At 33.6% G+C, this 27132-nt stretch overlaps 2 protein-coding genes across 10 annotated transcripts in view; one reads left to right on the forward strand and one right to left on the reverse strand.

The window, feature by feature from the left end:
• Window positions 1-21525, forward strand: part of GLMN (glomulin, FKBP associated protein) — a 35415-nt gene extending 13890 nt beyond the window's left edge. For 5 of the 7 annotated variants that reach the window (XM_019626978.1, XM_019626981.1, XM_019626980.1 and 2 more), the window contains exons 8-20: window positions 658-747; window positions 1824-2011; window positions 4369-4422; window positions 5886-5916; window positions 6020-6109; window positions 7007-7048; window positions 7146-7219; window positions 8577-8661; window positions 9359-9465; window positions 10255-10318; window positions 19429-19552; window positions 20467-20549; window positions 20658-21525. In XM_019626978.1, coding sequence (XP_019482523.1) covers window positions 658-747; window positions 1824-2011; window positions 4369-4422; window positions 5886-5916; window positions 6020-6109; window positions 7007-7048; window positions 7146-7219; window positions 8577-8661; window positions 9359-9465; window positions 10255-10318; window positions 19429-19552; window positions 20467-20549; window positions 20658-20771 — 1146 coding nt within the window. In that variant the 3' untranslated portion in view covers window positions 20772-21525. The remainder of the gene's footprint in view (window positions 1-657; window positions 748-1823; window positions 2012-4368; window positions 4423-5885; window positions 5917-6019; window positions 6110-7006; window positions 7049-7145; window positions 7220-8576; window positions 8662-9358; window positions 9466-10254; window positions 10319-19428; window positions 19553-20466; window positions 20550-20657) is intronic. The other 2 variants (XM_019626984.1, XM_019626983.1) reach the window with 2 other exon arrangements.
• CUNH1orf146 (chromosome unknown C1orf146 homolog) overlaps window positions 21518-27132 on the reverse strand; it is an 8267-nt gene continuing 2652 nt past the window's right edge. For 2 of the 3 annotated variants that reach the window (XM_019626988.1, XM_019626989.1), the window contains 4 exons: window positions 24575-24668; window positions 22884-23052; window positions 22406-22484; window positions 21518-21783 (listed from right to left, as the gene is read on the reverse strand). In XM_019626988.1, coding sequence (XP_019482533.1) covers window positions 21649-21783; window positions 22406-22484; window positions 22884-23052; window positions 24575-24668 — 477 coding nt within the window. In that variant the 3' untranslated portion in view covers window positions 21518-21648. Of the gene's footprint in view, window positions 23053-24574; window positions 24669-27132 lie in introns of all 3 variants that reach the window. The other variant, XM_019626990.1, reaches the window with a different exon arrangement.

The raw sequence follows: 27132 nt of genomic DNA on the forward strand, positions 1-27132 counted from the left end.
TTGTGTGATAGCTTTGAAAATCAGTACAGCAGTATATATTTAGCATCTGGTAGCTGAATAGCACTCTTGTGACAGGATGATTTTCCATGCTTCCTTTTTGTGTGCTGAAATGACTAATGGAGCCATCTGGGACCAGCAGATTTTTAACTCCCTGAAGGCTGGGAAAGTTTTACTTGGCTTTATAATTCCCTACAATGTCAGGCCCCAGTGCCTGACACGCAAGCATTTATTGAATAAGCGAATGTGTGGAAGTTATTCATTCTGATTAAGGTGTTTTTTTCATTCCCTTTTGACTTCTATATAGTAGTTTGTTGTGACCTTAACTTTCTTATAATTTTTTTGTGGAGCTTCTCAGTAAATATTTGACATAGATATTATGTAATTTTCTAGATAAGGAAGCTGATGCTTTAGAGAGATTAAGTAACTCATTCAGTGTCTCACAGCTAGTATGTGGTAGAACCAAAACTCATATGAACTCCATTGGATTCTGAAGGTCAGATGCGTTCTCATATACTAGACTTAGAAATAACGTAAGAGGCATAGGAGTGACCTTATATTTCCTGAGTCTCACTTTCTCTCTCCTTCCCTCCTTAGTAAAAAGAGATAAAACTGTAGTCCTCCACTCATGCAGGGATGCTTCTCTCTCTTATGACACAGGAGCCCCTACGACCTCAGATATCAACACTGTTTCCTCAACCTTTGATGCTGCTGACCAGTATTCCTCTTGCCCACTCTAGGCAGACAGTGGTCAGTGCAGCATTGTCCTTTTAGAGCAGCGGTTCTCAACCTGTGGGTCGCGACCCCTTTGGGGGTGGAACGACCCTTTCACAAGGGTCACCTAAGACCATCAGAAAACAAGAAGATACTTACATTACGATTCATAACAGTAGCAAAATTACAGTTATAGAGTAGCAACGAAAATAATTTTATGGTTGGGGGTCACCACAACATGAGGAACTGTATTAAGGGGTCGCGGCATTAGGAAGGTTGAGAACCGCTGTTTTAGAGTATTCTTTATCTGAGTAGTTAACTATCATTTCATGATATTTGTATATGTCACATTTTTGGATTGCTCTCAAATATCTCTGAAGCACTTTTTTTTCTTTTTCCTTTTTTGCTTTTTTTTCTGAAGCACTTTTTAAAAATGGTGATAAAATATACACAACATAAAATTTACAATTTTAACCATTTTTAAGTATACAATTCAGTGGCATTAATTTTAAGTACATTCACATTGCTGTGCAAACACCACCACCATCCATCTCCAGAACTTTTTCATCTTCCTATTCACTTCCTTCAGGTTGTTGGCAAAATTTACCTTTTTGCAAGTATAGGATTGAGGTCCCCATTTTCTTGTTGGCTGTTGGCTGGGACCACTTTTAGCTCCTGGAGGCTGCCTGTAGTTCCTTGCCACACAGCTTTCTCCATAGGCTCTCTCATAACATGGCAGTTCTTTAAAGCCAGCAGGGGTGAGTTTCTGACTGACAAAGAGGGCCTGGACCCTCTTTTAAAACCTTCTACCTGATTAAGTCAGGCCTACCTAGGATAGTCTCCCTTCTCAATAACTCAGAATCAACTGTTGGTACCTTAATTACATCTGCAAAAATTCCCTCACTTCTGTGTATAATGTAACTGTGTATAACATAATCTAATCATGGGGTGGCATCTTGCCATATTCTGTTGGTTAGAAGCCAGTCTCACAGGTTCCACCCACACTCAAAAGGAGGGGCTTATACAGGATGTGAATACTGGACTGGGGTGGGAGGGTGGGGGGATGCACTAGTGTCTGTCTGCTACAGCTTCCTTTTTTATCCATTTCACAGGGTATTTTATCAGCAATTGGACACCCTTTCCCCAAAATGATTTTTAATCATGGAAGGAAAAAGAGGACTTGGGATTATCTTGAATTTGAGGAAGAAGAAGACAAACAATTAGCAGACTCTATGGCTTCTCTGGCATATCTAGTATTTGTACAGGGCATCAGTATTGATCAGCTTCCAATGGTCTTAAGGTAGGAGGTAGTGTTTGGTTTATTCATGTATTCTAAAAACAATATCATCAAACTCATTTATCTAATGTCCAGTATGTTTACTAGTGTACTAATACATTTTAAATTAAGTATAAACAAAAGCTGTCTTTAAGTTATGCTGCCTATAATCTGTTAGAGCCAGTAGTAGTCAAGTAGTGAAAGGGGAGGGGATAGTGTTAAAATAGAGGTAAGGGACTTATTGGGTCAAGTGTCAGAAAGTGTTAAAACTGGGCTTGGTTTTGAAGCTGTTGGGACCATCTTAGGTTATAAGGGAGGGAACTAGCCAGTTACCCATGGGGTAGTCTAAATTGCCATCTTTTTACTAGATTACTGGTATAATCCTGAGTGGGTATTTATCAATCCCTTTTAATGCAACTCATTCTCAACACATTAGAAAGTGAAGCTTTAAGAGTCCCTTAATGAAGACCCTTCAGTGGCTTCTTATTGCCCAAAGAATAAAGTCTGAATGAAATGCCTTCACGTGAGAAGCTTATGCATGGTCTGGTCCTTGCTTGATTGTCCTGATTCATCTCCTACCACCTTTTTTCTTGTTTACTAGGCTCTAGTAACACAGACCTTCTTTTGGTTTCTTGTTCCAATGTGTCATGAACCTTCCTGCTGTAGGGCTTTTGCATGTACTTAGAACCATTTATCCACAGATGTCACTTTCTGAGGAAAGCCTTCTCTCACCACCCTATTTAGGTTGAATCTTCCTATTATAATTAGCTTGATCTTGTCCTTTTCCTATAAAGTTTATCAAATTATTTTTAAATAAATATATAATTTTATAATATAACACCCTTGGGACTTTGAGGTCTGTAATAAGGATTATGTATTTGTCTTGCAGGCCTTGGGTGTATTTCTTTGGGTACATCTGTTTATTTATGTATGAATATACCTGGGATATATTTGTATATAAATATTGCAATAATGGCTACCACTTGCATATTCACCATGTATTAAACACTATGCTATAGCTCTATATGCATTATCTAATCTTTATAATAACCCTGTGAAATAGAGCATTATCTCATTTTACAGATGAAAATAAAAGGCTTAAACAAGTTAAGATACCACCCAAAATCATATAATTAATTAGTGGGATAGTTGGAATTCAAACAGTTCTATCTGACCCCAGAGCCTATATTCTTAATCACACTCTACCACCAAAATGCCTTAGGTATGTATATTACGGTATTTTGCCATGTATAATGTGTACTTTTTTGCTTAAATTTGTGAGGGAAAAATAAGGATGTGCATTATACATGGGCAGTACTAATTCTATATCTATATAAATGTTTTTAATTCTTTTATTTATGCTTATGAGTTAAAAGTGTAATTAGAAATCAATAATGATATCCATATGCAAAACAATACCCTGGAATACGATAATTGGTTTTGTTGAATTTACGACAAACTTGCAACAACAAAGAGTTCTTGGCCTTCTACGATGTGTAAATATCGTAAGTTTGTTACCAGTACATAAAATTTCTTGTATCTTGTATCTGTTTTTGTGTTTTGTAATTATTTGTTATATAAAATTTCTTGTACCATAATATATTAAAAAGTAAATGCTAAAATCCCTTTATAATACAAAAAAACAAGTACCTAAATGTAAACAAATAATTTGAATTAAAAAATGTAAATGAAAGTTTTCCCTGAAACTTTGGGCTAAAAACGTGGGTGTGCGTTATACACGGGAGCGCAGTATACATGGCAAAATATGTAGTTTTGAGGCTACCATAACAAAGTACCACAAACTGAATAGCTTAAATAACTGAAATTTATTGTCTCACAGTTCTGGAGGTCAGGGGAAGAATTGGTTTCTTCTGAGGGATGTGAGGGAGAATCTGTTCCACGCCTCTCCTCTATAGCTTCTGGTGCTTTGCTGGCAATCCTTGATGTTCCTTGGCTTGTAGAAGCCTCCTCCTGTCTGCCTTCATGTTCATGTGGCACTCTCCCTGTATGCATGTCTCTGTCCACGTTTCCCTTTTTTATAAGGACTTCAGTCATGTTGGATTAGGACTTACACTAATGACCTCACTTGAACTTGATTACCTTCAGGGTGGGGGAAGGTTCCTGTTCTGCTCCTGCCTATTCCTACCCCAATTAAAAACAAACAAGCCCCTATCTCCAAATAAGGTCATATGCTGAGGTACTGGAGGTTAGGAAATAAGGTCATATGCTGAGGTACTGGAGGTTAGGATTCCAACATATCATTTTTGAGGGGGACACCATTCAACCCATAATAGTATGTATGTAAAATTTCTAAAATTATGTGTGTGTGTGTGTGTGTGTGTGTGTATACACACACACATGCAGTTTTTTTTCTATTTTAGCCCATCGTACCTTTTGCAATTTAATATGGGGCATATTGAAGTATTTCTGCAAAGGTAAGATCATTTAGATGGCATCTCAGAATTAAATAGTAGTACTAAAATAGTCCCTGACAAGATAAGGGGAGACTACCTTCTCTTTGCCAGGCCCTAATTAATTAATCGTTTATTTTACAAAAAGTGAAGCAGATGTTCACGACAGAGACAGAAGTGAGGCATAGAGGTTTTATAACAATCTCTTATTGTAAACCCAAAATAATATAAAAATAATGTTTTATAAGGGGATTTCAAATCATCTGCTTCTAAGGTTTCATCCCTTATTTCAAAAGTTGGTAAATTAAAACACTTCTATCGCACTGTAGCCTCCTCCGTCTAAGGAGGGGTGGTCAATAAGAGCAATTCATCCATGTTTTTGCTTCATGGACACAATCTGTGAGCTGCACCTTTTAAAACTTAGATTATTGACAGTGATCTCATTCAACAACTTTTCTCATTTGAGATGCTAAGAAGCAAAGCTTTCTCTTTTAAAAAAATTTCAAAGTAACAGGTATGCATAATTTTTCCAGACAGATATTTAAGAATTTTACAAAACTATATATGCTTTGTTTTCTTTTTCCTGTAATATTGGGTCGTTGGGAAAGTCATGACGTATTTTTCTATGATTTTCAATGCAAAAATGTGTCATAACTTTCCCGACGACTCAATATGTTTAATTTATCTCTGAGATTAGTCAGTGCCTTTCAGTACTATCCTCTAGGAACACTAGTGACAGTTGATCAATCCTATCTCTTCCCAGGTGAAGGAAGATTTGTAGCATGGCAAATGTGCAAAGCCTTGGCCTACAAGGCAGGAATTTCCAAGGGTCTCCTGGCACAAGTAGTTATTATAACTCTGTAAATTTTCTGTATTATGTATGTCTTAATGATTTTATATTTTTTTACTTAGTTTCTGTTATATTCATACAATGAGAATATGTATTGATATTTTCTTAAGATTTCCAAGCTGTTTAGTCATTGAGCCAAAAACGTAACATTTGTATGGTTAGAATAAGAACTCGGACCCTGAGGTAGTTTTTGCCACAGATCCTAAATATTTAGTTCACAATGATTGTAAAACTTAAAAAAATATTATCACAAATGGAAAGCACTTATTTTTTTGTATGAAAAGAATCGAAAAGATTTTACAGATTAATCAACTGGAATACAAAGTATTATAATAGGTATAATTGATTTCTTAGCACTTGTATTTGAAGATCTCTTGATTTAATACCAGGAAACAAGCCCTGAGTAGGCTGATTTTGGTCAGATTTGATGTCAGTAGCCAAATCAAAAGTCAGATGAAAGATGGATTAAGAATTTTGACTAAGTTCTTTAACAGAATTTCTCCTTAATGATACATATTTTTAAAGTCTTTAAATTTCAATTTTTAATTAAATGAATTTTGGGTATTTTTCCTAAAATAAAGAATGATTCTAAAGCAATTTAGAAAAGCATGTAATAAATTCTAATATTCTCTTCCAGAACAGAAGAGTCTGTTTTCTGCAAAGGATTGGTAAGATTTGTTTGCACCCAACATAATTTAAATACATAGTAATGTCAACAAATACAGCTGTTGATTACCATATATGCATCTCTGCATATATTTTAATCTGTAGGATCTGTTGGAAAATGGTTTATTGAGAATAGAAGATAACAGTCTACTTTACCACTTCTTAGAAATCAAAAGTTTTCTTACCGTACCTCAGGTGAGTAAAATACGTATTCTGATCCTAAAAATAGCCTCTTTGCTATTCTGAACTTAAATGAAGGTCTTTTCAGACTCCTCTCCCACTTTCTTCTCCATATCCTTTGAGAACTAGTGCCATGCTGTCAAACAAAACTTTGTGTGATGGTGGAAGTGTTTTATTATCTGTGCAGTACAGCATGAAAGCTACTAGCCACATTGAACACTGAAATGTGGCTAGTGTGACTAAAGAACTACATTTAAAATTTAATTTAAATTAATTTAAACTTAATAACTACACGTGGCTAGTGGCTACCATAGTTGACAACATAGTATCTAGTGGACAAACATAACTTCCTTCTTTAACGCTTTGTTTCTGTAGGGACCTTGGAAAATCAGCTCTTTTACTTTTATTATAACTCAAATCCTCCGGACTTCATCAAGGCATGCATTCACTCATTACTAGAAAGACATTTTGTTTTTCCCTCCTATGATGTATTTTGCCTAGTACTCTTTGATAGTTATATTCAAGTAGGTCCTTAGATATTGATGTGGAAACTTGTTTTTCCACTATTTAAATAGAAAAATATGGCTTTTGTTAGTGTATTAGGCCTGAATATTTTAATGATGGATTATATTTCTGCATGTTTGATTTTTTTGGCCACTTTAGACATAATTGAAAATTAGCATTCACTTCTAAATTTATATTTTGTAATACCCCACTCAATATCACTTATATAATGGATTGTACTTAGCTTCCTATAGACGTAACAGTGGAATGAAAGGCTTAGGGAAAAGTTTACTTCATTTTAAAATCTCCTCACTTCTCTGAATATTTATTATCTACCATTGATGATATAGTTGTTGGCAGTCAATATAATCTATTAACATCTGAATTAAAAATTGTTTTTATTTCCAGGGTTTAGTCAAAGTAATGACACTTTGCCCTGTTGAGACATTGGTATGTAAATTGTTTATTAAAATTTCTCATAACCCATTTTAATAGACAATTTAATCTTTATTCAGCTTATGTAACAATATTATTTCTTCCATTTTAGAGGAAAAAGAGTTTAGCTATGCTTCAGCTGTATATTAACAAGTTGGATTCTCAAGGCAAATATACGTTATTTAGGTATGTATCAAGAATGGTTAATTGCGAACTATGTGGTTGATTAAAAAACAAAATAATGCCATTTAATTATTCCAGGTTACATATTTCAGTATGTTTTACATGTAATTCAACTCTACTTGGAATTCATATTGTAATAAGTTCTCTTATTTGTGATGGATAGAGAAGAGTTAATCAAATATTATGGACACATATTTATGCATATATATATTACATGAATAATAGTATATATTTCATTCAATTAATTGAAATACTGTAAAATTAAAATAGACTGAAAAGATTAAACTGAGATTGATAAGTCTATTGCTAGAACTTTACATATGTCAATAATCTCCAGTATTCACAGTTGAAATTAATGGCTCTGGAGTTATAACTTTGACAGGCTGTTCATTTTAAGTTAATAGTAGAGCTTATTAATAGTCCTGTTTAAAAGGAAAAGCAACTCTCTGAGATAAAGAAGAGCAAGCTTTCTGTAAAAGGCCAAAGACTAAGTGTAGGCTTCATGGGCCAGTCTCTGTTGCAGCTGCTCAATTATCTTTGTAGTGATTGTGTTTCAATAGAACAGGCAGCAAGCTGAATTTGGCCTGCAGATTTTAATTTGTTGACACCTAGCTAATAAAAATGAGTTAAAAACAGGGGTGGCCAAGTGGCTTAGTTGGTTAAGAGCTTGCCTCAAGAGTGCGAGCTCTGAGCAACAGGGTCGCCAGTTCGGTTCCCAGCCTGAACTGTCAACTGGTGGCAGGACGGCTCAGCTAAAAAAAAAAAGTTAAAAATGGATTTAGGCATTGTTAAAGGCTAAAAAGCCTTCTTTGTGATAGGCCTGAACTAACACTCTTGATCCTGTCTTTTCTTCATTTCTATTGATAGAGTCAGGGTAGGTTTATGAAATCTCAATTTGATGCTTAGGTCTTATACCTGCTTTCCTATTCTGATCTACCTGTAATCATACCAAGAAATCCCCCTTTTTTCTTAAGCTAGTAATATTGACTTTCCTTTCTTTGCAATTAAGTTTGTCTAACCAGACTAGTCTACTTTCACAGGGAATAATTTGGGGAGTTTTTAGGCTATTATAGTAGTGCCCATTCTTGCCAAGTTGCAACTAGATGCATAAAAAGAATCAAATTTGGTTTGATAGAAATTTCTTGTTGGAAAAATCCAGTTAAAATAGAATTTGCTAGTTGTGAGCAGTAATCATAATAGGTGATTTTGTAATTGGTTGATGATCTTGCTAATTGTCTTCACTGGTTTTTGTATTCCTAGAAATAACTCATAACCCGTTTGAATTTGTAAAACTTGCATCATCATTTAATTATAATGCAGTCCAGGGTAATTTCAAATGTATTGTAATTTTGCTTTCAAGGTGCTTATTGAATACAAGTAATCATTCAGGTGTGGAGGCCTTTATTATTCAAAATATCAAAAACCAAATTGACATATCATTAAAGGTAAGAGCTAAGGTGTCAATTATCAACTTATTTTATTTTGTAGGCTGTATTTATTCATTTGTGTAATGTATTAATGTGGATTTTTGCCCTATAGACTTTTTCTGTCTTTAGTATTGGAGTGTATTTTTCCCTCATTTCTATTGCTTATTTATTTATTTATTTATTTATTTATTTATTTATTTATTTATTTATTCATTCATTCATTAAGCTGAGCCATCTCCTGTTGGCAGCTCAGCAGCTGCTCAGCTCAGACCAGGAATCAAACTGCTGTTGCTCAGAGCTCAAACTCTTGAGCAAGCTCTTAACCAACTGAGCCACTCAGCCGGCCCTTGCTTTTTTAAAATTCTGAATTTTGAAGTTTTGTTAACTGTAGATTTAAATTATATTTATTCTTTGTGCTGATATGACTTTTTGTTTTGCTATCTCCTTTTGAAATATTAATGGAAACTGAGTCTAATCTGTTTGTGAATACTAAGTAACTCCATATAGAAAACAGAGAGAGAATGCCCATTGTCCACAACCTGGAAGAGTTTGTTCTAGGTATCTGAAAATAGTAAAAGATAGAATGGAAATTAAAGTTAAAAAATATTTTTTAAATGTATAATAGTTTATTTTTGTAGTACCAAGATATTAGAAAACACATGAATTTATTAAGCTATTATTTAAAGCCTTTGTCAATTTTTCTTTTGCTTTTCAGAGAACATATAATAAATGGTTTACAGGACCACAGCTGATTTCCCTTCTAGATTTGGTACTCTTTCTCCCAGAGGGTGCTGAAACAGATCTACTACAAAATTCAGATAGGTGAGGTAATCATTACTAAGATTCACATAGTAAATGCAGAACAAAATAGGGAACTTAAAGTAATAAAACATATTTTCCTGTGTTTTTATGATCTATGGTTAATTCATAAAATTACATAAAGATTTTCATATTTAAGTAATTAGATACTAGTAAAAACAAAATAAAAAACTCTTTTTTTCAAAAGTATGACCAACAGTATGATTTTTGTACCTTTGACCTAACCAGCATTCCAATATAGCTTGTAGAGATTTGCAACTACAGCATTGGTGACTAAAAACTAAGAATATTGTGTATAATTTATAAAAAGCATATGTGTTTAGGTTTTATTGTTTTGTTTTCCAGACCATCATTTTTTTTTTTTAACTAGGACATGTAATTTCACTTTCAGTATACTAGAATGGATGCTGAGAAATGATTGTAAGCATTTATAAAAGGAATCCTAAAATTCAGGAAGCAAGAGGTGATACTCTTAAATACTAAAGATAACAAAGCTTCCTTGAGGAAAAAAAGTAATTTTCACAGTTGTATTTTTGAACTTTGAGAACAAGAGTGATAAGTTATTACCACTCCAAAAGATACGTTAAAGGGAATACATAGTTATACACAGATTTTCAACTGCATGGGGTTTGGCACCCATAAACCCCGCATTATTCAAAGGTCAACTGTACATTAATGGCAAACATAATTATAAAAATATACTCTCGATTTTAGCTTACTTTTTCATTAAAATTGCTGTTGACTTTATAAAACTGTACTGTAAATAACAAATTATATATTTTTAATTAACAGGATAATGGCTTCATTAAATTTATTGAGGTATTTGGTTATCAAAGATAATGAAAATGACAATCAAGTAAGTGAATTTTTTGAAAAAGAAACTGACTATTCAAAATGCATAAAGAATGTTTTTTATTTTCATATCAATATCTACTTAAGCTAGTATTTCATATCTTACCCAGCTACAAAGGCTGGAAGAAATGCCAAAAATTGTCCTGAAACCTGAAGTTAATTCCCAGGAGTCCTTGCCACCCCACATCTAGCTTCTCTTTTCTTTTTCTGTTCCTTTTTCTGTTGCTTTTTCTGCTTTCTTGCTATAAGCACTACTTAGACCTGTTAGGTAGGTAAGTTGGAGGTCCTAAGTTTAACCTTTTGGGGCTCAACATATATTTGGTTGTCTTGTTCAGTTGCCTCCATCTATAAGTCATGATTTCAGTCTGAGCTGTGTAAAATAAAACCATCTGATAATTTGATGTCTCCTCAACAGACATGGCAAACTGAAGCATTTTCAGCACTAAAACAGAATCTGTTAACACCGCGTTTTGGATAATGTGTGGGAAGTTGGATTTGTTTTTAGTAGTGTATCATTAGAGGTATTCAATAAATAGAAAACTGTTTGAGGGAGATTTTTTCATAAAGTAAAATTATAGCTGCTTTCTAATCTTCTGTCTATTCTAATAGTTGCTTTCCTTATGTGTCATCTGTATTAATTATAACTACCTGAATCACATGTGGTGTTAATCTGTTTCTTTTTTTAGAAAGTACGGTAATAAAAGAAATGAAATTGACTTTTAGATAAGGATGCTGAAGAGCTTTTTCTTTTTTAATTTAAGCAAATCATGGTTTGGAATGGAAAGTTTATGAGAAAAGTAGCAGTTTCCTTCCCTCTTGATTAAGTCTAGTAGACTCAGTGACTTGACCTCTTCAGCCAAAAGTAGTTATTTGCTATCATTGACTAGTGCTTACTTTGTACCAGGGTGCTTTTTTCTTTTCTAACATTTTATTGTGAAATTTTTCAAACATATAGCCAAGCTGAAAGTACTTTACAATGATCACTGATTTACCTACCACGAAGATTCTACTATTAACATTTTACTCTACTTTCATCATGTATCCATCCATTAATCTCTTAAACTTTTTTGACATATTTCAAGGTAAACAGCAAACATCAGCATATTTCCCCTAAATATTTCAGCATGTATTTCATTAAATAGAGTTAATATCTGCCTATAGTTTTTCTTTGAGTTAAAATTTAGATAAAATAAAATAAACAGATTTTAAGTGTACATTGACCCAAGTTTTAACAAATGCATAGATCTACGAGGTCTGACAATAAAGTTCGCGAACTCATCCTAGAAAAAGTGCTACATACCTCATTGCTGAATATCACTATGGTCACCTTCGAAGTACTCCCCTTGGGAAGCTATGCACTGACGCCAGCACCTAGTCCATCGTACAAAGCAATTTGGAACTTTTTCTGGAATGGCCATTAGAGTTGTGGTCATATTACCCCTGATGTCCTGAATGTCATAAAAACATCTTCCTTTTCAATATTTCCTTTATCTTTGGGTAAGGAAAGAAGTCACTGGGGGCCAGATCAGGTGAGTAGGGAGGGTGTTCCAATACAGTTATTTGTTTACTGGCTAAAAAAACTCCCTCACAGACACTGCCGTGTGAGCTGGTGCACTGTCGTGATGCAAGAGCCATGAATTGTTGGTGAAAAGTTCAGGTCATCTAACTTTTTCATGCAGCTTTTTCAGTACTTCCAAATAGTAAACTTGGTTAACTGTTTTTCCAGTTGGTACAAATTCATAATGAATAATCCCTCTGATATCAAAAAAGGTTAGGAACATCATTGCAACAAGTTCGCGAACTTAATTGTCAGATCTCATATATTATCCAAATCCTTATCAAATATAGAACATTACTATCACAAGAAGTTTCCTGTTTCCCTTCCCAGTTAATTCTGATCTCATCACTTCACACCCATCCCCACGGCCTGCCAATGGCAACCATTATTCTGGCCAGGTGCTATATGTCATTTATTCTTCACAATGCTATCAGTACTCTTAATTTTTTACCTTTCATAAGTAATGTAGGCACAGGAAGGATCTTTTTTTTTTTTTAGCTGAGCCATCCTGCATCCTGCCACCTTTTGGCAGCTCAGCGGCAGCTCACCTCGGGCCGGGCATCGAACTGCTGTTGCTCAGAGCTCAAACTCTTGAGTGAGCTCTTAACCAACTGAGCCACTCGGCCGGCTCCCAGGAAGGATCTTTAAGTGGCACAAGGACGCACACCTAGTGGCAGAACCTTTGAATCACAAACTAAATCCTGATTTCTAAAGGAGCTTCTGATAAAAGTAGAAAAGATAAGTATTATTCAGCATCAATGGAGGCCCTTCTTCAGGAAAGTGTCCTGAGGATAAGGGGTGAGTTTTTACTTTTTCAGTAATCCAGAAAGGCCATACCTAGAGATGATCTGATTCACCTGACGGGAAGAAAAAGAATCTTCTTAACTAAGAGTTGATAGATTTATCAAGTATGAAACAACACTGTACTATAGGGGCAGCCTCGAGAAGGAAGACAGAACAGTTCAGCACTGTGCAATGTCAGCTATGCCATTCACAGCTAATACCTCACTTTCATTTGCTTTGAACATTATATGGTGAAGAAAAGGTTATAACCAGCCTATAAATTTGTTTTCTTATATAATGGTTTTAAAATTTTTTGTTAGGGGTCAAATATTCCAAAGTAGTATTGCCATGCAAGTTATCATAAGAATTACACCAGGAAATTAGCAGAAAATCCTGTCCAAGATGGCAACCTGACATCTTTCAGGCAACTTAAGAGCCTGTTCATTATGGAAGTATTTCTCCCAAGTGCAGTCATAATAGGTCGTGTATAAATGATAGACAAATCTGTTTGCTGTGGTTAATCAAAAAATGACAGCTTCTGAGTTCCTAGAAATTTTGATTAAAGGAAAAACCAAAAGATACTCTAGTGATGCTGAATTGTGGGTAGTTTTATTGAAAAGGACTCCTACCAGTACCTATTTTTGAACAGTTAAGTGTGCTGACAGGATAGTCAGATGAGAAGCTGAAAAGCAACCAGAAAGGCGTATAGGAAAATTAAATAAGAATAGAACCATTCAATACAAAGTGATTCATAATTGAATAATAATACATTTCTCTTCTTGCTATTTCAAGTTACTGTCAACTGACTTACTCTTTTCATAAGTCATTCCCCTCCTCACCCCACTATTTCATGCCTCTTTATCTCTCTGCATAGGCACCTTCTCCCACACTTTATTTTCACATAACTTCTTAAACCTTGAATCTCCATCTCTACTGGTAAAACCAACTTGGTTTTTATACCTCATGTTCATTATTTGGTAGGTACCTTTAAGTATGAGTTATTTTGAATTACAATAATATTCTAATACATAGCCTATAATTTTATCCTTCACCTCTGTCCTATCCTTTCTCATCTGCCTGCTTACCCATTTTTTTTCTTAAATAAGTTGATTGTAATATATAGAATGAACACAGGGTCAAGGGAAGCATTGTGAGATTATAAAGTCCACAAAGTATCAGGAATTTTTAAAAATTGAATTATGTAATGTATGCATATATGCTTTTCATTTAGGAAAATATCTGGCCTACATACACATACATATAATTCTATATAATCCATATTTTTGGAGTCTCATTTAAATTGTTTCGTTCTTCAAGATTAAAACATGCCCCTTGTATGTCATTTGCAGAGCCAAATGATTTCAGGTGATAAATGTTACTTAATATTACAAGTGCAGAAGTTCTGCAACATTACTTCATAAGTAAGTCATATACAAATTAGGAGAAAGGGGAAAACTGGGTCTTATTCATTTCCTTCTTTTTATTATTTCATTATCATGGTTGACTATATCCTTTGCAAGGTCCCTGTCTGTTGTGGCAATACATTTCATTGTGGCCTGGAACCGCCTAGTCTTCCTTTTGTGAGACGGGCTGCAGTGAATTTTGAAATGCATAGTTAAGCTTTAGAACTGAAAAGATTTCAGAACTACTCCATCACTGTGACTACTAGGGTATAAAAATTAAAAGTAAGCATTTGTGAACATTTCAAAAAGTTACTTTTTCTAGACATTGGAAATGAAATAAATCTTAAAATGATTTTCTTTGTAATGTTTTTTAAAGATCCAGTAACCTTAATGTAAGAGAGAAAATAGTCTTATATATAGCTTCTTCACTCCTACATCCTTCTAAAAATATTACTGTTTTTTATCATATGAAAGATTTGTGGAATTATGCTGAACAGAATGGGCAAGAATTTTCTTTAGCCTAATTTTGGCACATGTTTTTATTACTTTAAGTTTTATGATTATGGGCAGTGTATTAAATTATTGCCATTAAAAACAACTAAGGTCTTAATAAAGACTTCCTAGATTTGCATTGCCCCATATAGTAGAAGGTAGCCATGTGACTATTTAGATTTTAAATTAATTTTTTAAATTTTAATTAAAAATTCAGTTCTTCATTGGAACTTGCCTTGCCAGATATCATAATTTATTACAAAGCCACAGTAATTTAGTGTGGTATTACCATAGGGAGGGTTAGATTCGATAGATTGGCCAATGAAATATAATAGCCTAAAAATAGACTTAATTAATTGAAACTTAATGATGATACTAATGGTAACTTATATTTATTGAAAGCCATATGCCAAATTGTGCTTTAAACATGTATTACTGCATTTAATCCTCCTACAAGGTAAGTATTACTGTTTTCTTCATTTTACAGATGAGAAAATGAAGGCATAGTGAGAGAAGTATAATTTGCTCAAAGTCACATAGCTAGTTAGTTGAACAGCCAGTTTGTGAGCTTGGGCAATCTCCCAGAGTTCACGTTCTTAATTCACTATTGCACTGTACTCTCTGTCTGAAATGAAGATGCCATTACAAATTAGAAGAGAAGAATGGGAGTATTCAATAAATGATGCTGAGTAATTGGTCATCTATATGGGGGAGAAATTAGATGCCTATTTGACATAATACAAAAAACAAAATTCCAAACAAATTGAAAAGGAACTTAGAAATTTTTAGAACATGTTATAGGAGAAGTATCTGTGTTACCTAAGGATAGGGAAGGGTTCCTTAAGTAAAAAAGCTCCACAAAAGAAAAGATTGATAAACGGAACGACATTAAAACTACGACCTATTCAAGAAAGAAAATGTGTACAAACTGCGAAAATGTCACAGTGAAAGAAAAAAAAACTTCATTCCTCCATCCAATAGTTAGTATAAAAATACATAAATAACTACACGGCAAGAATAAAAAGACCACAAATCAGAAAAATAGGGAAAGAATACAGATACTGAACAGGCAATCAACAGATGAGAAAAACCAAATGGCCAATAAAACCACAAGACAAGATTTCCAGTATCACTATTGTTTATGGAATGTAACTTAAAACTTAATGAGATATCATGTTGCACCCATCAGAATGGGAAATGTTAAAAAGGTGGGTAGCACAGGTGAGGATATGGAACAGTGTGAAAAAAATTGGTAAAGTCACTTTTGGAGAGCAATTTGGTATTATCCAATGAAGTTGAAGAAGGACTACTCTGACTCAGTAAGTCCTCCCATAGGTATATAATTTAGAACAGTGTTCTTCAAACATCTGGTCATAACCAAACATGAGTGAATCATTAAATCAACTTAGTGGGTAATACCAGCAATTTTTACAAAATGAAATAGAAAGTAATTGAAAACATCAGGTAGCTTGTACAGATTTTTAATAAAAGTTAGGGATATCGCAACAAATTTTATGGCCAATTGCAAAAAACAATGTGAGAAAGTCGAGGGGATGTGACACATTGGCTAGGAACAAGATGTTCTGTGTATTGCTTTACAGCATCTCTTATGATGTATTTACTGGTCAGTTTGACCATTACCAGAACAGGAGATCTGACATTGTACAGTTTAATTTTATAGTAATACAATATATACAATAGTTGTGAAGCTAAATTTCACTGCTTGTCTGAAAAATTGTCAAGTTGCACAATCAGATTATTTTAATAATCTTTTTAATTTTAAAAGTTCATTGAGTAGCCAAACTCTTGAAACTTTTTCAGTGATCAGAGCTAAGCATGATCATTGTATCATATCAAAGTTCATTTATTCTTATGGAAAGTTCTAGAAAGGGTATATGACCTCAGGAATAATATTCATCTTTTTGTAGTTGAAAAGCAACTCATTTGACAAATTTCGAAGGTAATATTTGAGAAGCAAAACTGACATGTCTGATTTTCTGGAACGCCTAAGAAATGAAATTTAAAACTATAGAGGAAGCATGATTATATATTTCAATATGTTAAACTTATCTGTGGGTTGCAAAAGACTATTGTTATAGAAGGAAGGCTTAAATGTAATCCCTTTAACTAATATATGTTCCTGAGATTAATGAATAGAATATTAATAAGGAATATAGCCTGAATATAATAAAATTTGATATATTATTACATCTAATTTCTCTTATAAACTTTTAATCATTACTTTCTAAAGGAGAAATTTAAAACATTCAAGAAAAATGTTTGATAAAATATATAGTCCTTTATCAGCGATTAGGTCAAACTTGTTGGCTGAAAAGAATTGGTGAAATTTAGTTCATTTACATCAAAGAATGAATATAAAACATTAAGTTTACCATCATTTTGGGAATAAGATTTCAAAGAATTTCTATTACTAAATAAAAGTGAAAAGGGGAAAGAAAAAATTTTCAACTTAGAACAACTTTTTTAAAAGGAAACTTTTTCTGTCCTTTATTAGGTAGGGTTTTATAAATATTTTCTTCCAAAGAGCAAAAATTTTTAATTTGATGAAGTCCAACTTATCAGTTTTATTCTTTTATATGATGTATGCTTTTTGGGTTCTAAGATATCTTTGCTTAACCAAAGGCCACAAAGATTTTCTCCTAGGTTTTCTTATAGAAAAGTTTTACGGTTTTATATTTTATATTTAGGTCTATGATCCATTTCAAGTAAATTTTTTTTAGATAGTGTAAACTATGGGTTAAGGTTTTTTTGTTTTGATTCTAACACTTTGTTGAAAAGCCTATCTTTAACTTGTGGAATTGTCTTGGTTCCTTTGTCAAAAATCAGTTTACCATACAATTGTGGGTCTATTTTTGGACTCTCTTCTGTTCTGTTGACCTATATCTGTTCTTTTACCACACTGTCTTGATTACTGTAGCTTTATAGTAAGTCTTGAACTCAAGTAGTGTGAGTATGCCAACTTTGTTCTCAGAAATTTTTGGCTATTCTAGGTCCTTTTTCATATAAATTTTAGAATCATTTTGTCAATTTCTACCTATAAAGGAAAAACACACCTGTGTTTCTTCTCTACTCTCAGTACTTCACTTTTTTAAGTGAATGTGGTAAAATGTTTACATTTGACAAACTGAGGTGTTAGTAAAAGGGTGTTTTCTTTGTAGTCTTATATATGTTCGAATGTGTTTTGATCTGCAGAGGGTCACCAGTAATCTTTATAGCCTTGAAAGACACAGTGATATTGGGCAGTAGTGGGTTCTACCTATAAGCTTAGAGGTAAGGGGAAAGAAGGTTAAAAAAAAGGGATAGAGAAAGGTAAAGAAAAGACTGGAGAGAGGGATGACCATAGAAATGAGAAGTGGGTGCATGTGCTAAAATAACGTGCTCAATGAAGAAGTTCCTGCTGCACTACTGCATAATCCACATTTTCCATGAAAAGACAAGAAAACTTTCTATTATGGAAATGTAAGTTTAAATACATAATTTAAAATGTCTTTTTAAAATACATAACTTAAAACAGGTTCATTGCTTAAAAATCAGGTTAAATCAGCAAAAAGAAATAAAAATCCCACCATCCTTCATTGATATTGTAGTGTATGCCCTAGGCTTTATGCCAGCACATCTGTACATTTAAAAAAAGACAAAAAAATGAGATCACACTATAGGAATCATACTGTTCGTAACCTTTTTTTCACTCACCAATATGTCCTGAAGAACAGTATTTTAATGGCTATGTAGTTTTCCATTGTGTAGATATACCAAAATATACTAACCAATCTCTATTGTGAAGTATTTTCATTACTTCCAATTTTTCACTAAACATTATTTTTGTAAATATGTCTGCAATGGAATCATTACAACATACAACTTTAATTATTTCCCTAGGATAAGTTCATAGATGCTGAGTAAAAAGATGCATATTTTTGAAGTTTTAGATTTTTGACAGTTCCTCCCAAGAACTCCACTTATCCTAACATTATAAGAGTAATGACAAAGGACAGATTTAAATTCAAAGGCTATGTTTGATAGTCATTGAAGATATTAATTATTCAACATAGATATTCGAGTAGATTTTATTTGGAGGGCTACATGTAAAATGTCATACTACTTAGATCAAAATAAGTTCATTACAAAATATGTTTTAAGGATAATTGGTTTCCTAAGTTTCCCTTTTTTACCTAAGATACTTTCCTTTGTAAAGAGTACCTGAAAACTTAATATCAGTAAACTTTTTTTTTTTTTTATAAAAAGAAAAGACTTTATGACTCCCCTCCTTTAGTACTATAAGAAGAAATGCTCTTGGAATGAAAACCTCTCATATGGATGGCCTAGTAAGCTGTCTTGGGCAGGTAAAATCTCCATCTCTATTTATCACCAAGAAAGTCCATATCAGCTTTGTGTTAGAAAAGTTTCTTTGAACAGGGAAGAAAAAGAATCTTCTAGAACTGGATCTGTGACAGGGATATCAATGGAAAGATCAAGAGTAAAGGGATATGTAAGGTAGAGTCCTTGTGGGGATGGCATATAGGGAAAGAGAAATGTCCTAGACCATGTGGATTATCCTCAAATAATTTTCTCATGGATAAAACTTGTAAGTTACAGATCTCAAAACCAGGAGCAGTCCAAATGGCACAGCACTGAGTGTACTGACCAAAGTACATTTTCGTTTTGATTGGTATGTTTTTGATTGGTATTCATATAAAATAACTAGATGTACTAAAGAATGCATTATTAAACAGTAAACTCTACCTTGAAAGGCAAGGATCATGTCTTATTCATTCTTGTTTCTCGAACTCTCAAACGTTTAATAGGTAATAAATGTTGAACCAAATAACTCATTGTTTCATTAATTCTTCTAAACAGACTGGAATATGGACAGAACTTGGAAAGATTGAGAATAATTTCTTAAAGCCACTCCATACAGGACTTAATATGTCAAAAGCACATTATGAAGCACAAATTAAAAATAACCAAGAAAATAGCCAAGGTTGGTAATGTGCCAGTTTTATTTTCGCTTATGTCTAAAAATTAGTCCAATTTTAAAACTGCCATTTATATTCAAAATAGCTATTTTAAATCTTGTATTTGTCTAATTTGTAGCAAACAAGGAACATTACCAGGGCTGGCCGAGTGGCTCAGTTGGTTAAGAGCTTGCTCAAGAATGCGAGCTCTGAGTAACAGCGGTTCGATTCCTGGCCCTAGCTGAGCTGCTGCTGAGCTGCCAACAGGTGGCAGGATGGCTCAGCTAAAAAAAAAAAAAATGATTCTAGCAGATTTATAAGCCAGTTAACACTGAAATTGCGTTTAAAAAGATTTAAACCAAACTGAAACATATTCTGGTTTAAAATCTCAAATCCTAATTAGGAGTATAATTATATCACAAGTATTTCTGTTTGGATATCATTGTCCTTCCTTTGGTATTACTTGGTCCACTCCCAACTCCACCCTCAAGTGAATCTGTACAAATTACGAAAAAGAATCTTAGATCCAAAATTACTTTTTTAAGTCAACAATTCTATAATCTTACGATCTTTTTCATATAACTATGGTGGTATTTCTATGAGCATTACTAGAAATTTTATCGTTTTTAGTGTAATTGAGTATAATTCTGATTATATACTGAAGAAAAAAGTTTATAAATTTTCATCCTGTATATGCCAATATAATGCTAGTTACCTACAGAAACACTAATTCACATGTTGGAGAAGTTGGATATTTTTACTTTCTAATAGGTTGATGTAAGCATACTCTGAGCTATTAAATACTAAGACTTAATTTATACAAATCACTGACATTTTTAAGTAAGTGAATGATGAAAGTAGCTTATAAATTTATTATTAAAATATGAGAGTTGTTTTAATGGTTAAGTGTGACACATAATTTTTTTTTCTTCTCTTGCAGAAGTCCAGAAGTCTAAAGACATTTGTTCTATAACTGTAGGTGGAGAAGACCTCCCTAATATGCCTCCTGAAATGCAGCTTAAGGTGAATCTGAAATTTTCCTAAGCTACATCCAGCTGAAATCTTTTCTTTTTCTGCTTTGTTTTGTTATAAATGCAGCCTTAATAACACTAAATTGTTTTGGCATTGCAGGTCCTGCATTCAGCTCTTTTCACGTTTGATTTGATTGAAAGTGTTCTGGCTCGGGTAGAAGAGCTCATTGAAATAAAAAGGTCTACCTCTGAAGAAAATACTGGGATAAAGTGAAAACTCCATGTCTTAAATAAAAAATTAGTAAAGTACTGTATCCATTTATTTATTTAATACCTTTACAAAGTTTTTTTCTGTAAAACATCGATAGAAAAATAAATGTAGCTTTCCTCATTTATCAGTTTATAATGGCACATTATGGATCAGTAGTAGTATGTTTTTAAAAAGATCCATCTCCATGGTAAATAATGCCCATATATGTATTCTAAATACTATTTAAATTCAATACAAATTAATAATTTTGTATTATAATTTCATAAAATTATAATTTGAATTGTCTTTATGTATTCATATAGTTGTAGTGAGTTTATAAATTTACTGATACACTTTGTGTTCCAGTTAGATGCTTTGTTATATTTTAGAACTCCTAGTGTCAAACTGGACATCACATGACTATAAGAGAGTATAGAGAGGTTTTGAGTTCAGGCCAGTTGACTGCTTAATTTCCTTCTTTTTCCCTGTCTCAGAAGTCTTAGCGGGGGGAAGTCCTATTACCATCTCTCAAGCAGCAGTTATGTGACTGCTTCTAAGATTAATTTTAGAACTATTGGATGCCCTTGTGGAAAAGCTGAAAAGTATATATGACTTTTCCTTTAGTCTAAGGGGCTAATTAGAAAATGCTGTATTTTTATTTCCTAATAAATATCTGTCTATCCAATTTAATTTGTATCATTAAGAAACTGCATCTGAGTTTTATATGTATGTACCAATTTTTCTAAACATTAAAGGAATTACTCAAAACTAAAAATAATCAGTTTTAATTGTATATATTTTATTATTTTAAATTTTACAAGTCCTTAAATATATATTTGAACACTATAATTCAATGTAATTATTTTAATATTATTCCAAAAGAACATTTATAATTCACACTCTAATTTGGGTTAAATGAATCACTACTCAGTTTTATCTTTTGAAGTGTTTTCCAAACAGGGCTTTGCTCAATGATATAGGCTTTAGTTGTTATCATTCTGGAGCAGATGCTATCTATGTGTGGTTTGGCAGTGATCTGGAAGAAGATATAAACATGCAACATTATTTACAGAAATAAGGTGTTTTTACAGGGTCACATAAAAGAATACCTTTCAATTATTCAACAAGTACCAACCTTCTGTGAGCTAAATACTACCTATGAGTTACTACAGTAATAGATACCTGTCTGTCTTAAAGAATTTCAAACATGCATGCCAAAAAGTAGAATAAGAATTGCTTTAATGGAGATCTGTTTGAAGAGTAAGAGTAAGAAACACCTAACTGCCTAGGAGAGTTGGCACAATTTACAGAGGATAAGCATGAAAAAGGAGACAACTGGTGGACAACATTCTATAAAGTAGTATGTTTGCAGTTTGACAGTTCATGACTACAACCTGACCAATATTTATACTTTAGAATTTAAAGGAAGATTTAAGTAACCAATAGGGCCAACACAGTATATATATGACCAAATGCTCTTTTGGCCCAAAATGAGTCATTTTGGTACTGGCTACCGGAAAGAGTTGCACACTGAAATAACTTTTCTGAAGGGAACAGAAGGAGAATATTTGTCAGTGCTGCTCCAGATGTGCATTTTGAAGTCAAGAACCTTAAATGGTATGACTGTATGTATGTGTCATTTTCCTCAGGTGACTCACCTTACCTATGGTGCACATAAGATTAATAGCGTTTACTGTGTTGTGTACTGGAAGTATCCGTAACTTACTACCCAGGAATCTGAAAAAACAATTCATAAGTTAAATAATCATATGACTTGCATCTGTTATCTTAAGTGGAAAGAAGCAGCAAATCTTTATTGTTTGTCTTTTATTTATTCATTCATGTTCCGCCTTATTCAATAGAGAAATTGAAATGGCTTTGTAGCCAGAACTTAAATGAAAAGTGTTCACTTTTGGTTTGGTCTTGCAGGAGAATCTCATAAATCAGCATGAACTTAGAAACTGGTCACCTTGATTCATAGAACAGCCATTTATCCTGCATTTTATAAAATATGACAGGTTAACCTTACAAAGTTTATCTTTTGGGAAAACATAACTCACTTGCCTAAAAGAATTAAGAACTGAAGTAAACACAATATAATTTAAGAAAAATAAGTCTAGTGCCATTCTCCCATACCTCTGCTGAATCCTGAACATCAGTTTCCATTCCTCGGGCCCATGGAGGGCAGCAGACAGAACCAAGAAACAATTTTGGTGAATGTTAATAAACTTCTCAATTTTGGCTAGAAATATTTCTTCAGTTGACATAAAGCATTCTTGAGCATCCATCAGTAAAAATGCAACTCCTAGGAAAGGCGAACGTAATATAAAAAAACACTTCACCATACTAATCAAAACTTTTTGTAAACTCAGTAAAATCAAAACAGCTATAAGTGTCCAGGCCCCGAGCCCATAAAGAGTAGAAATTACTTAACAAAATTCTTACACGGCAAAATAACTTGGATAGTTCTTTGAAGTGCTCTGTATAAAAGGATGACAATATTTAAGGAAAACAAAATTTTTGAGACTAACAATTTTTTTTTAGGCTAAGTCATTGTCCATAATGAAGGTAATGCCTAATTTTACTTAAAAGTTAATTTTCCATGTTATAATGATTTTTAAAGGTGAAAATCAACAAAGAAAGGTAGTCTTAAGCAAGCCTTCAATTATTTCTTGGATAAACTTTGTACCAGAACATAAACTATTATATAAAATACACCAGTAAGCAGATATCTAGGATCTCCGCAACAGTAGCCGGCTTATAAGAATGGTTCAGAAGGGAAACTTGATCTAATTAGCTCTGTAAAAAAATGATAAAATTAGTTCTTTAAAATATTTAATCTAAGGAAACTGACTATGTGATTATATGTTAATTGAGGAACTTGGGCAATTTATATAACCTCTCTGAACCTAAATTGCTTCATCTGTAAGATTGGAATAATAATTCTTTGATAGGTTTGTTGAAAGTATTATTTAAAGACAAGATAATGTATAAAAAGTGGTCAAAGTACATGGTAGGTATTCACCAAAAATATTTTACTTCTCCCTAGAGGGCTCTCTGTTCTACCAGGAATGATGACCTTGATGAGGTTGGACCACTTTCAGTCTGGAAGTCTACTTGTATTTCTGGGAGCTTTTGAAAGTGCCTGTCTTCCAAAACCTCTCCTGGAGTACAAGGTCTTTTTGCAACCCTCCTGATAAAATCCTTCACTTCCCCCTCTTTTAATCACTCTTATCATTTCCCAAGCAGAAGTGGAGCTGCCCCCTTCTATGTCCCCAGTCTTCTCATATCCTAATCTAATTCCTTCCCATATTTTGTCCATGACTTCGTTGTACAGTTTTATGATTTCAGGAACATTTGTCCCCATTTGACTCTTTTAATTAATATTTTATATTACATTCAGCAAACTTGTATAAAGTCATGAAAAACATTCTCTCATATTGTTTTTGTATATGCATTTTGACCAATATGTTGACTTGTTAATAGAAGTATTGTTAATATAAATATTGATTAATATAAGTTTTGATTATTGGGGAGGTGGCTTTGTTCTATTTTCATATCAGTTCCAAAGCAAGTGGTTTTTAACCATCCTCTACCAGACTCCACTGGTTCAGCTTTAGTTTAACAATTGGAATCTTAAAAAGGGATATATTTTGTAATTGGCCATATGTGCTTTTACAGCAGTAACGAAGTTTTATACATTTACCTCTTCCAGAAGATAATACATTAAGCTTATTACTTAGTTAATGAATTACCAAATTATTAGACTTTATACTCACATAATTTATAGAAATCTTAAATCAAGGCAATTAGCAAATGTACTGTACCGGTAAGAGAAAATATAATTGTTCCATTTTCCACTGAATCTGAATATCGAATCTTGTGGCTTCGATTTTCCAGGGCAGTTGCAATTTCACAACTCTTTAAAAAAATGTTCAGAAATACAAACTTAAGGCATGCTTAGAATAGTGTTTTTTTTAATTAAAGCTAATAAAATAAGTTTAAGTTTCTTTTATAACTATACCACTTAAAGATTTGATCATCAAAAGAGACACTAAGCATGCTCTCTATGGAGAAAAAAAAAAGTAAATTTAGTTCTGCTTAAATATCAGCTGTAGGTTTGGAAATGAGTTGTGTGCTACAGTTATGTTATTTAGGAACAGAAATTAAGGACATAATTTAAAAACTAAACTATAATTATTAGAGCAAATGCAAACTTCCTTTTAAAAAACAGCTTGGAGGGGCCGGCCAAGTGGTTCATTGATTAAGAGTTGGGTTGGGAGTGCAAGCTCCGAGCAGCAGGGCCCCGGTTCGGTTCCCACATGGGCCAGTGATGCTGCGCCCTCTACAGCTAAGATGGTGAACAACAGCTCGACCTGGAGCTGGGCTGCCATGAATCACCAGCAACACTGTAGACTGCAGTGGGGCTGCAGTGGGCTGCCGTAAGCTACCGTGAGCAGCCGGCAGCCTGCGTGAGCTGCCGTGAGCCGCCATGAGTGGCTGTCCAATGGCCAGTGACTGATCTGCCTCAGCAGGGAAGAGCTCAATAATACCAACATGGGCCAGTGAAGCGACATCCTCTACAACTAGACTGAAGAACCAAAGGACAGCAACTTGTCTGTTCCCCTTCCCAGATTCCCTAGCGCTGTTCCCCTTCTCCAGTTCCCCAATAAAAAATGTTTAAAAAAACAACAATTTGGAGATGAATTCTGACATGCATTACGTATAACTGGAAAGTAGGTGGTGATGTGTTTCTTAGATGGCTGACAGAACCATGAAGTGCCAGATACAGAATACCACAAGGAGACAACCAATTCTCCAGTTCATCTGTTTACATGACAGTTACTTTTAAAAAGTTTTAAGCCTTAGGTAAGTCAGAAAACATATATGAAGACAGCAACCAGGCTTTTGGTTTAAATGCTAACCATTTCAAAAGTCAATCTCATTTCTTATTCCACCAAGTAATTAGATCATAATACCCAAGACACTAAATATAAGTGGATAACAGTATTTCCCGATTGGACAAAACTCAAGCTTGTTATTCTCCAAGTAGATAAAAATCCCTTAGGTATATTAATTTTATTTTATATTTTTTTCTCAGGACATGTATATTTTAAACACACAGGTTGGAATTAGGTGTAAAATACATATTTCCTTTCCTTCTTAAAGAGAGCATTTTGTGCCATTCAAACAGATCCTGACCTAGAGTTCAACTATGACACTTCCCATGAGTTTCTTTTGCTATTTTAAAATTATACATTGCTTCCAGCAATGGCAGACTAAGTAATTTAGGCCAACCCTCCTGCTGAAGGCAACTGGAAAAGCTGGACAATTTTTTAAATCTGCATGAATGCATCAGAGAGCTAGCAGGATAGTGAAAAATTACAAGACCAAGATCTATACAGATATTCGAAGACATCAGACCAGCATTTAGGCCATTTTTTCCCTGAGGGCATCTGCCAATTCAGGAAAAGACCAATGAGAGGCTCAATAGAGCTTTTGACAAAAGTAGAACAGCTCTCACAGGGACTGCAGCTTACCTTCAAATCATTTCAATCCCTGAAATTGTATTAAGGTGATACTGTATTACTAGTGCTCCCTGACACCTTGCAGAAGCATTCCTTAGAGCAACCTTTCTCAATCAGGTCTCTACATTTGAACTACAGAACCAAGAAAATAAATGATTTGGGTGACTATTTTCTTTTTCTTTTTTTTTTTTGCAAGATAAAATATACTTTATTGTGACAACAAATGCACATAGTGCTATAGGTAAGGCACGCTACTAGGAATCAGCATATAATCAAAGGCCAATATGGAAATGAATGGGAAAGAATGTTATTTCTTAATGCTTAAAAGATTTAGTCCATGGTGAAGGACAGAGAAGAATTTGTGTCCACTGGGTGACTATTTTCTTAATTCTCCTATAACTAGTACCATACTAGATGAATAGGAAATAAGTTCATTTATTACATACAATAGGCACCTTAACGCTTGGGTTGCCAGATTAAGAAATAAAAATATAGAACACCCAGTTAAATTTGAATTTTTGATAAACAACATAATTTTTTAGCATAAGTATGCCCTATACAATATTTGAGGCATACTTATACTTAATTCATTGTTTATCTTAAACTCAAATTTAAATGAGTGTCCTGTATTTTATCTGGCAACCTTCTGGCATTTGGGGTTTAATTCTCTTGCAGAATAAGACTTCTCTAGAGTAATAGAACACTATTTTAGGCCTCAAATTATTTCTAGAAACAATTTTTCAAATATAAATTCCAACACACAATAAAAAGTAATCAGACATACGAAGAGACAAGATTACATGAAAGAGAACCATCAAAAATATCAGGAGGGCCGGCCGAGGGCACGATGGTTAAGA

This window comes from Hipposideros armiger, unplaced genomic scaffold (genome assembly GCF_001890085.2).
Source record: "Hipposideros armiger isolate ML-2016 unplaced genomic scaffold, ASM189008v1 scaffold_696, whole genome shotgun sequence".
Lineage (NCBI taxonomy): Eukaryota > Metazoa > Chordata > Mammalia > Chiroptera > Hipposideridae > Hipposideros > Hipposideros armiger.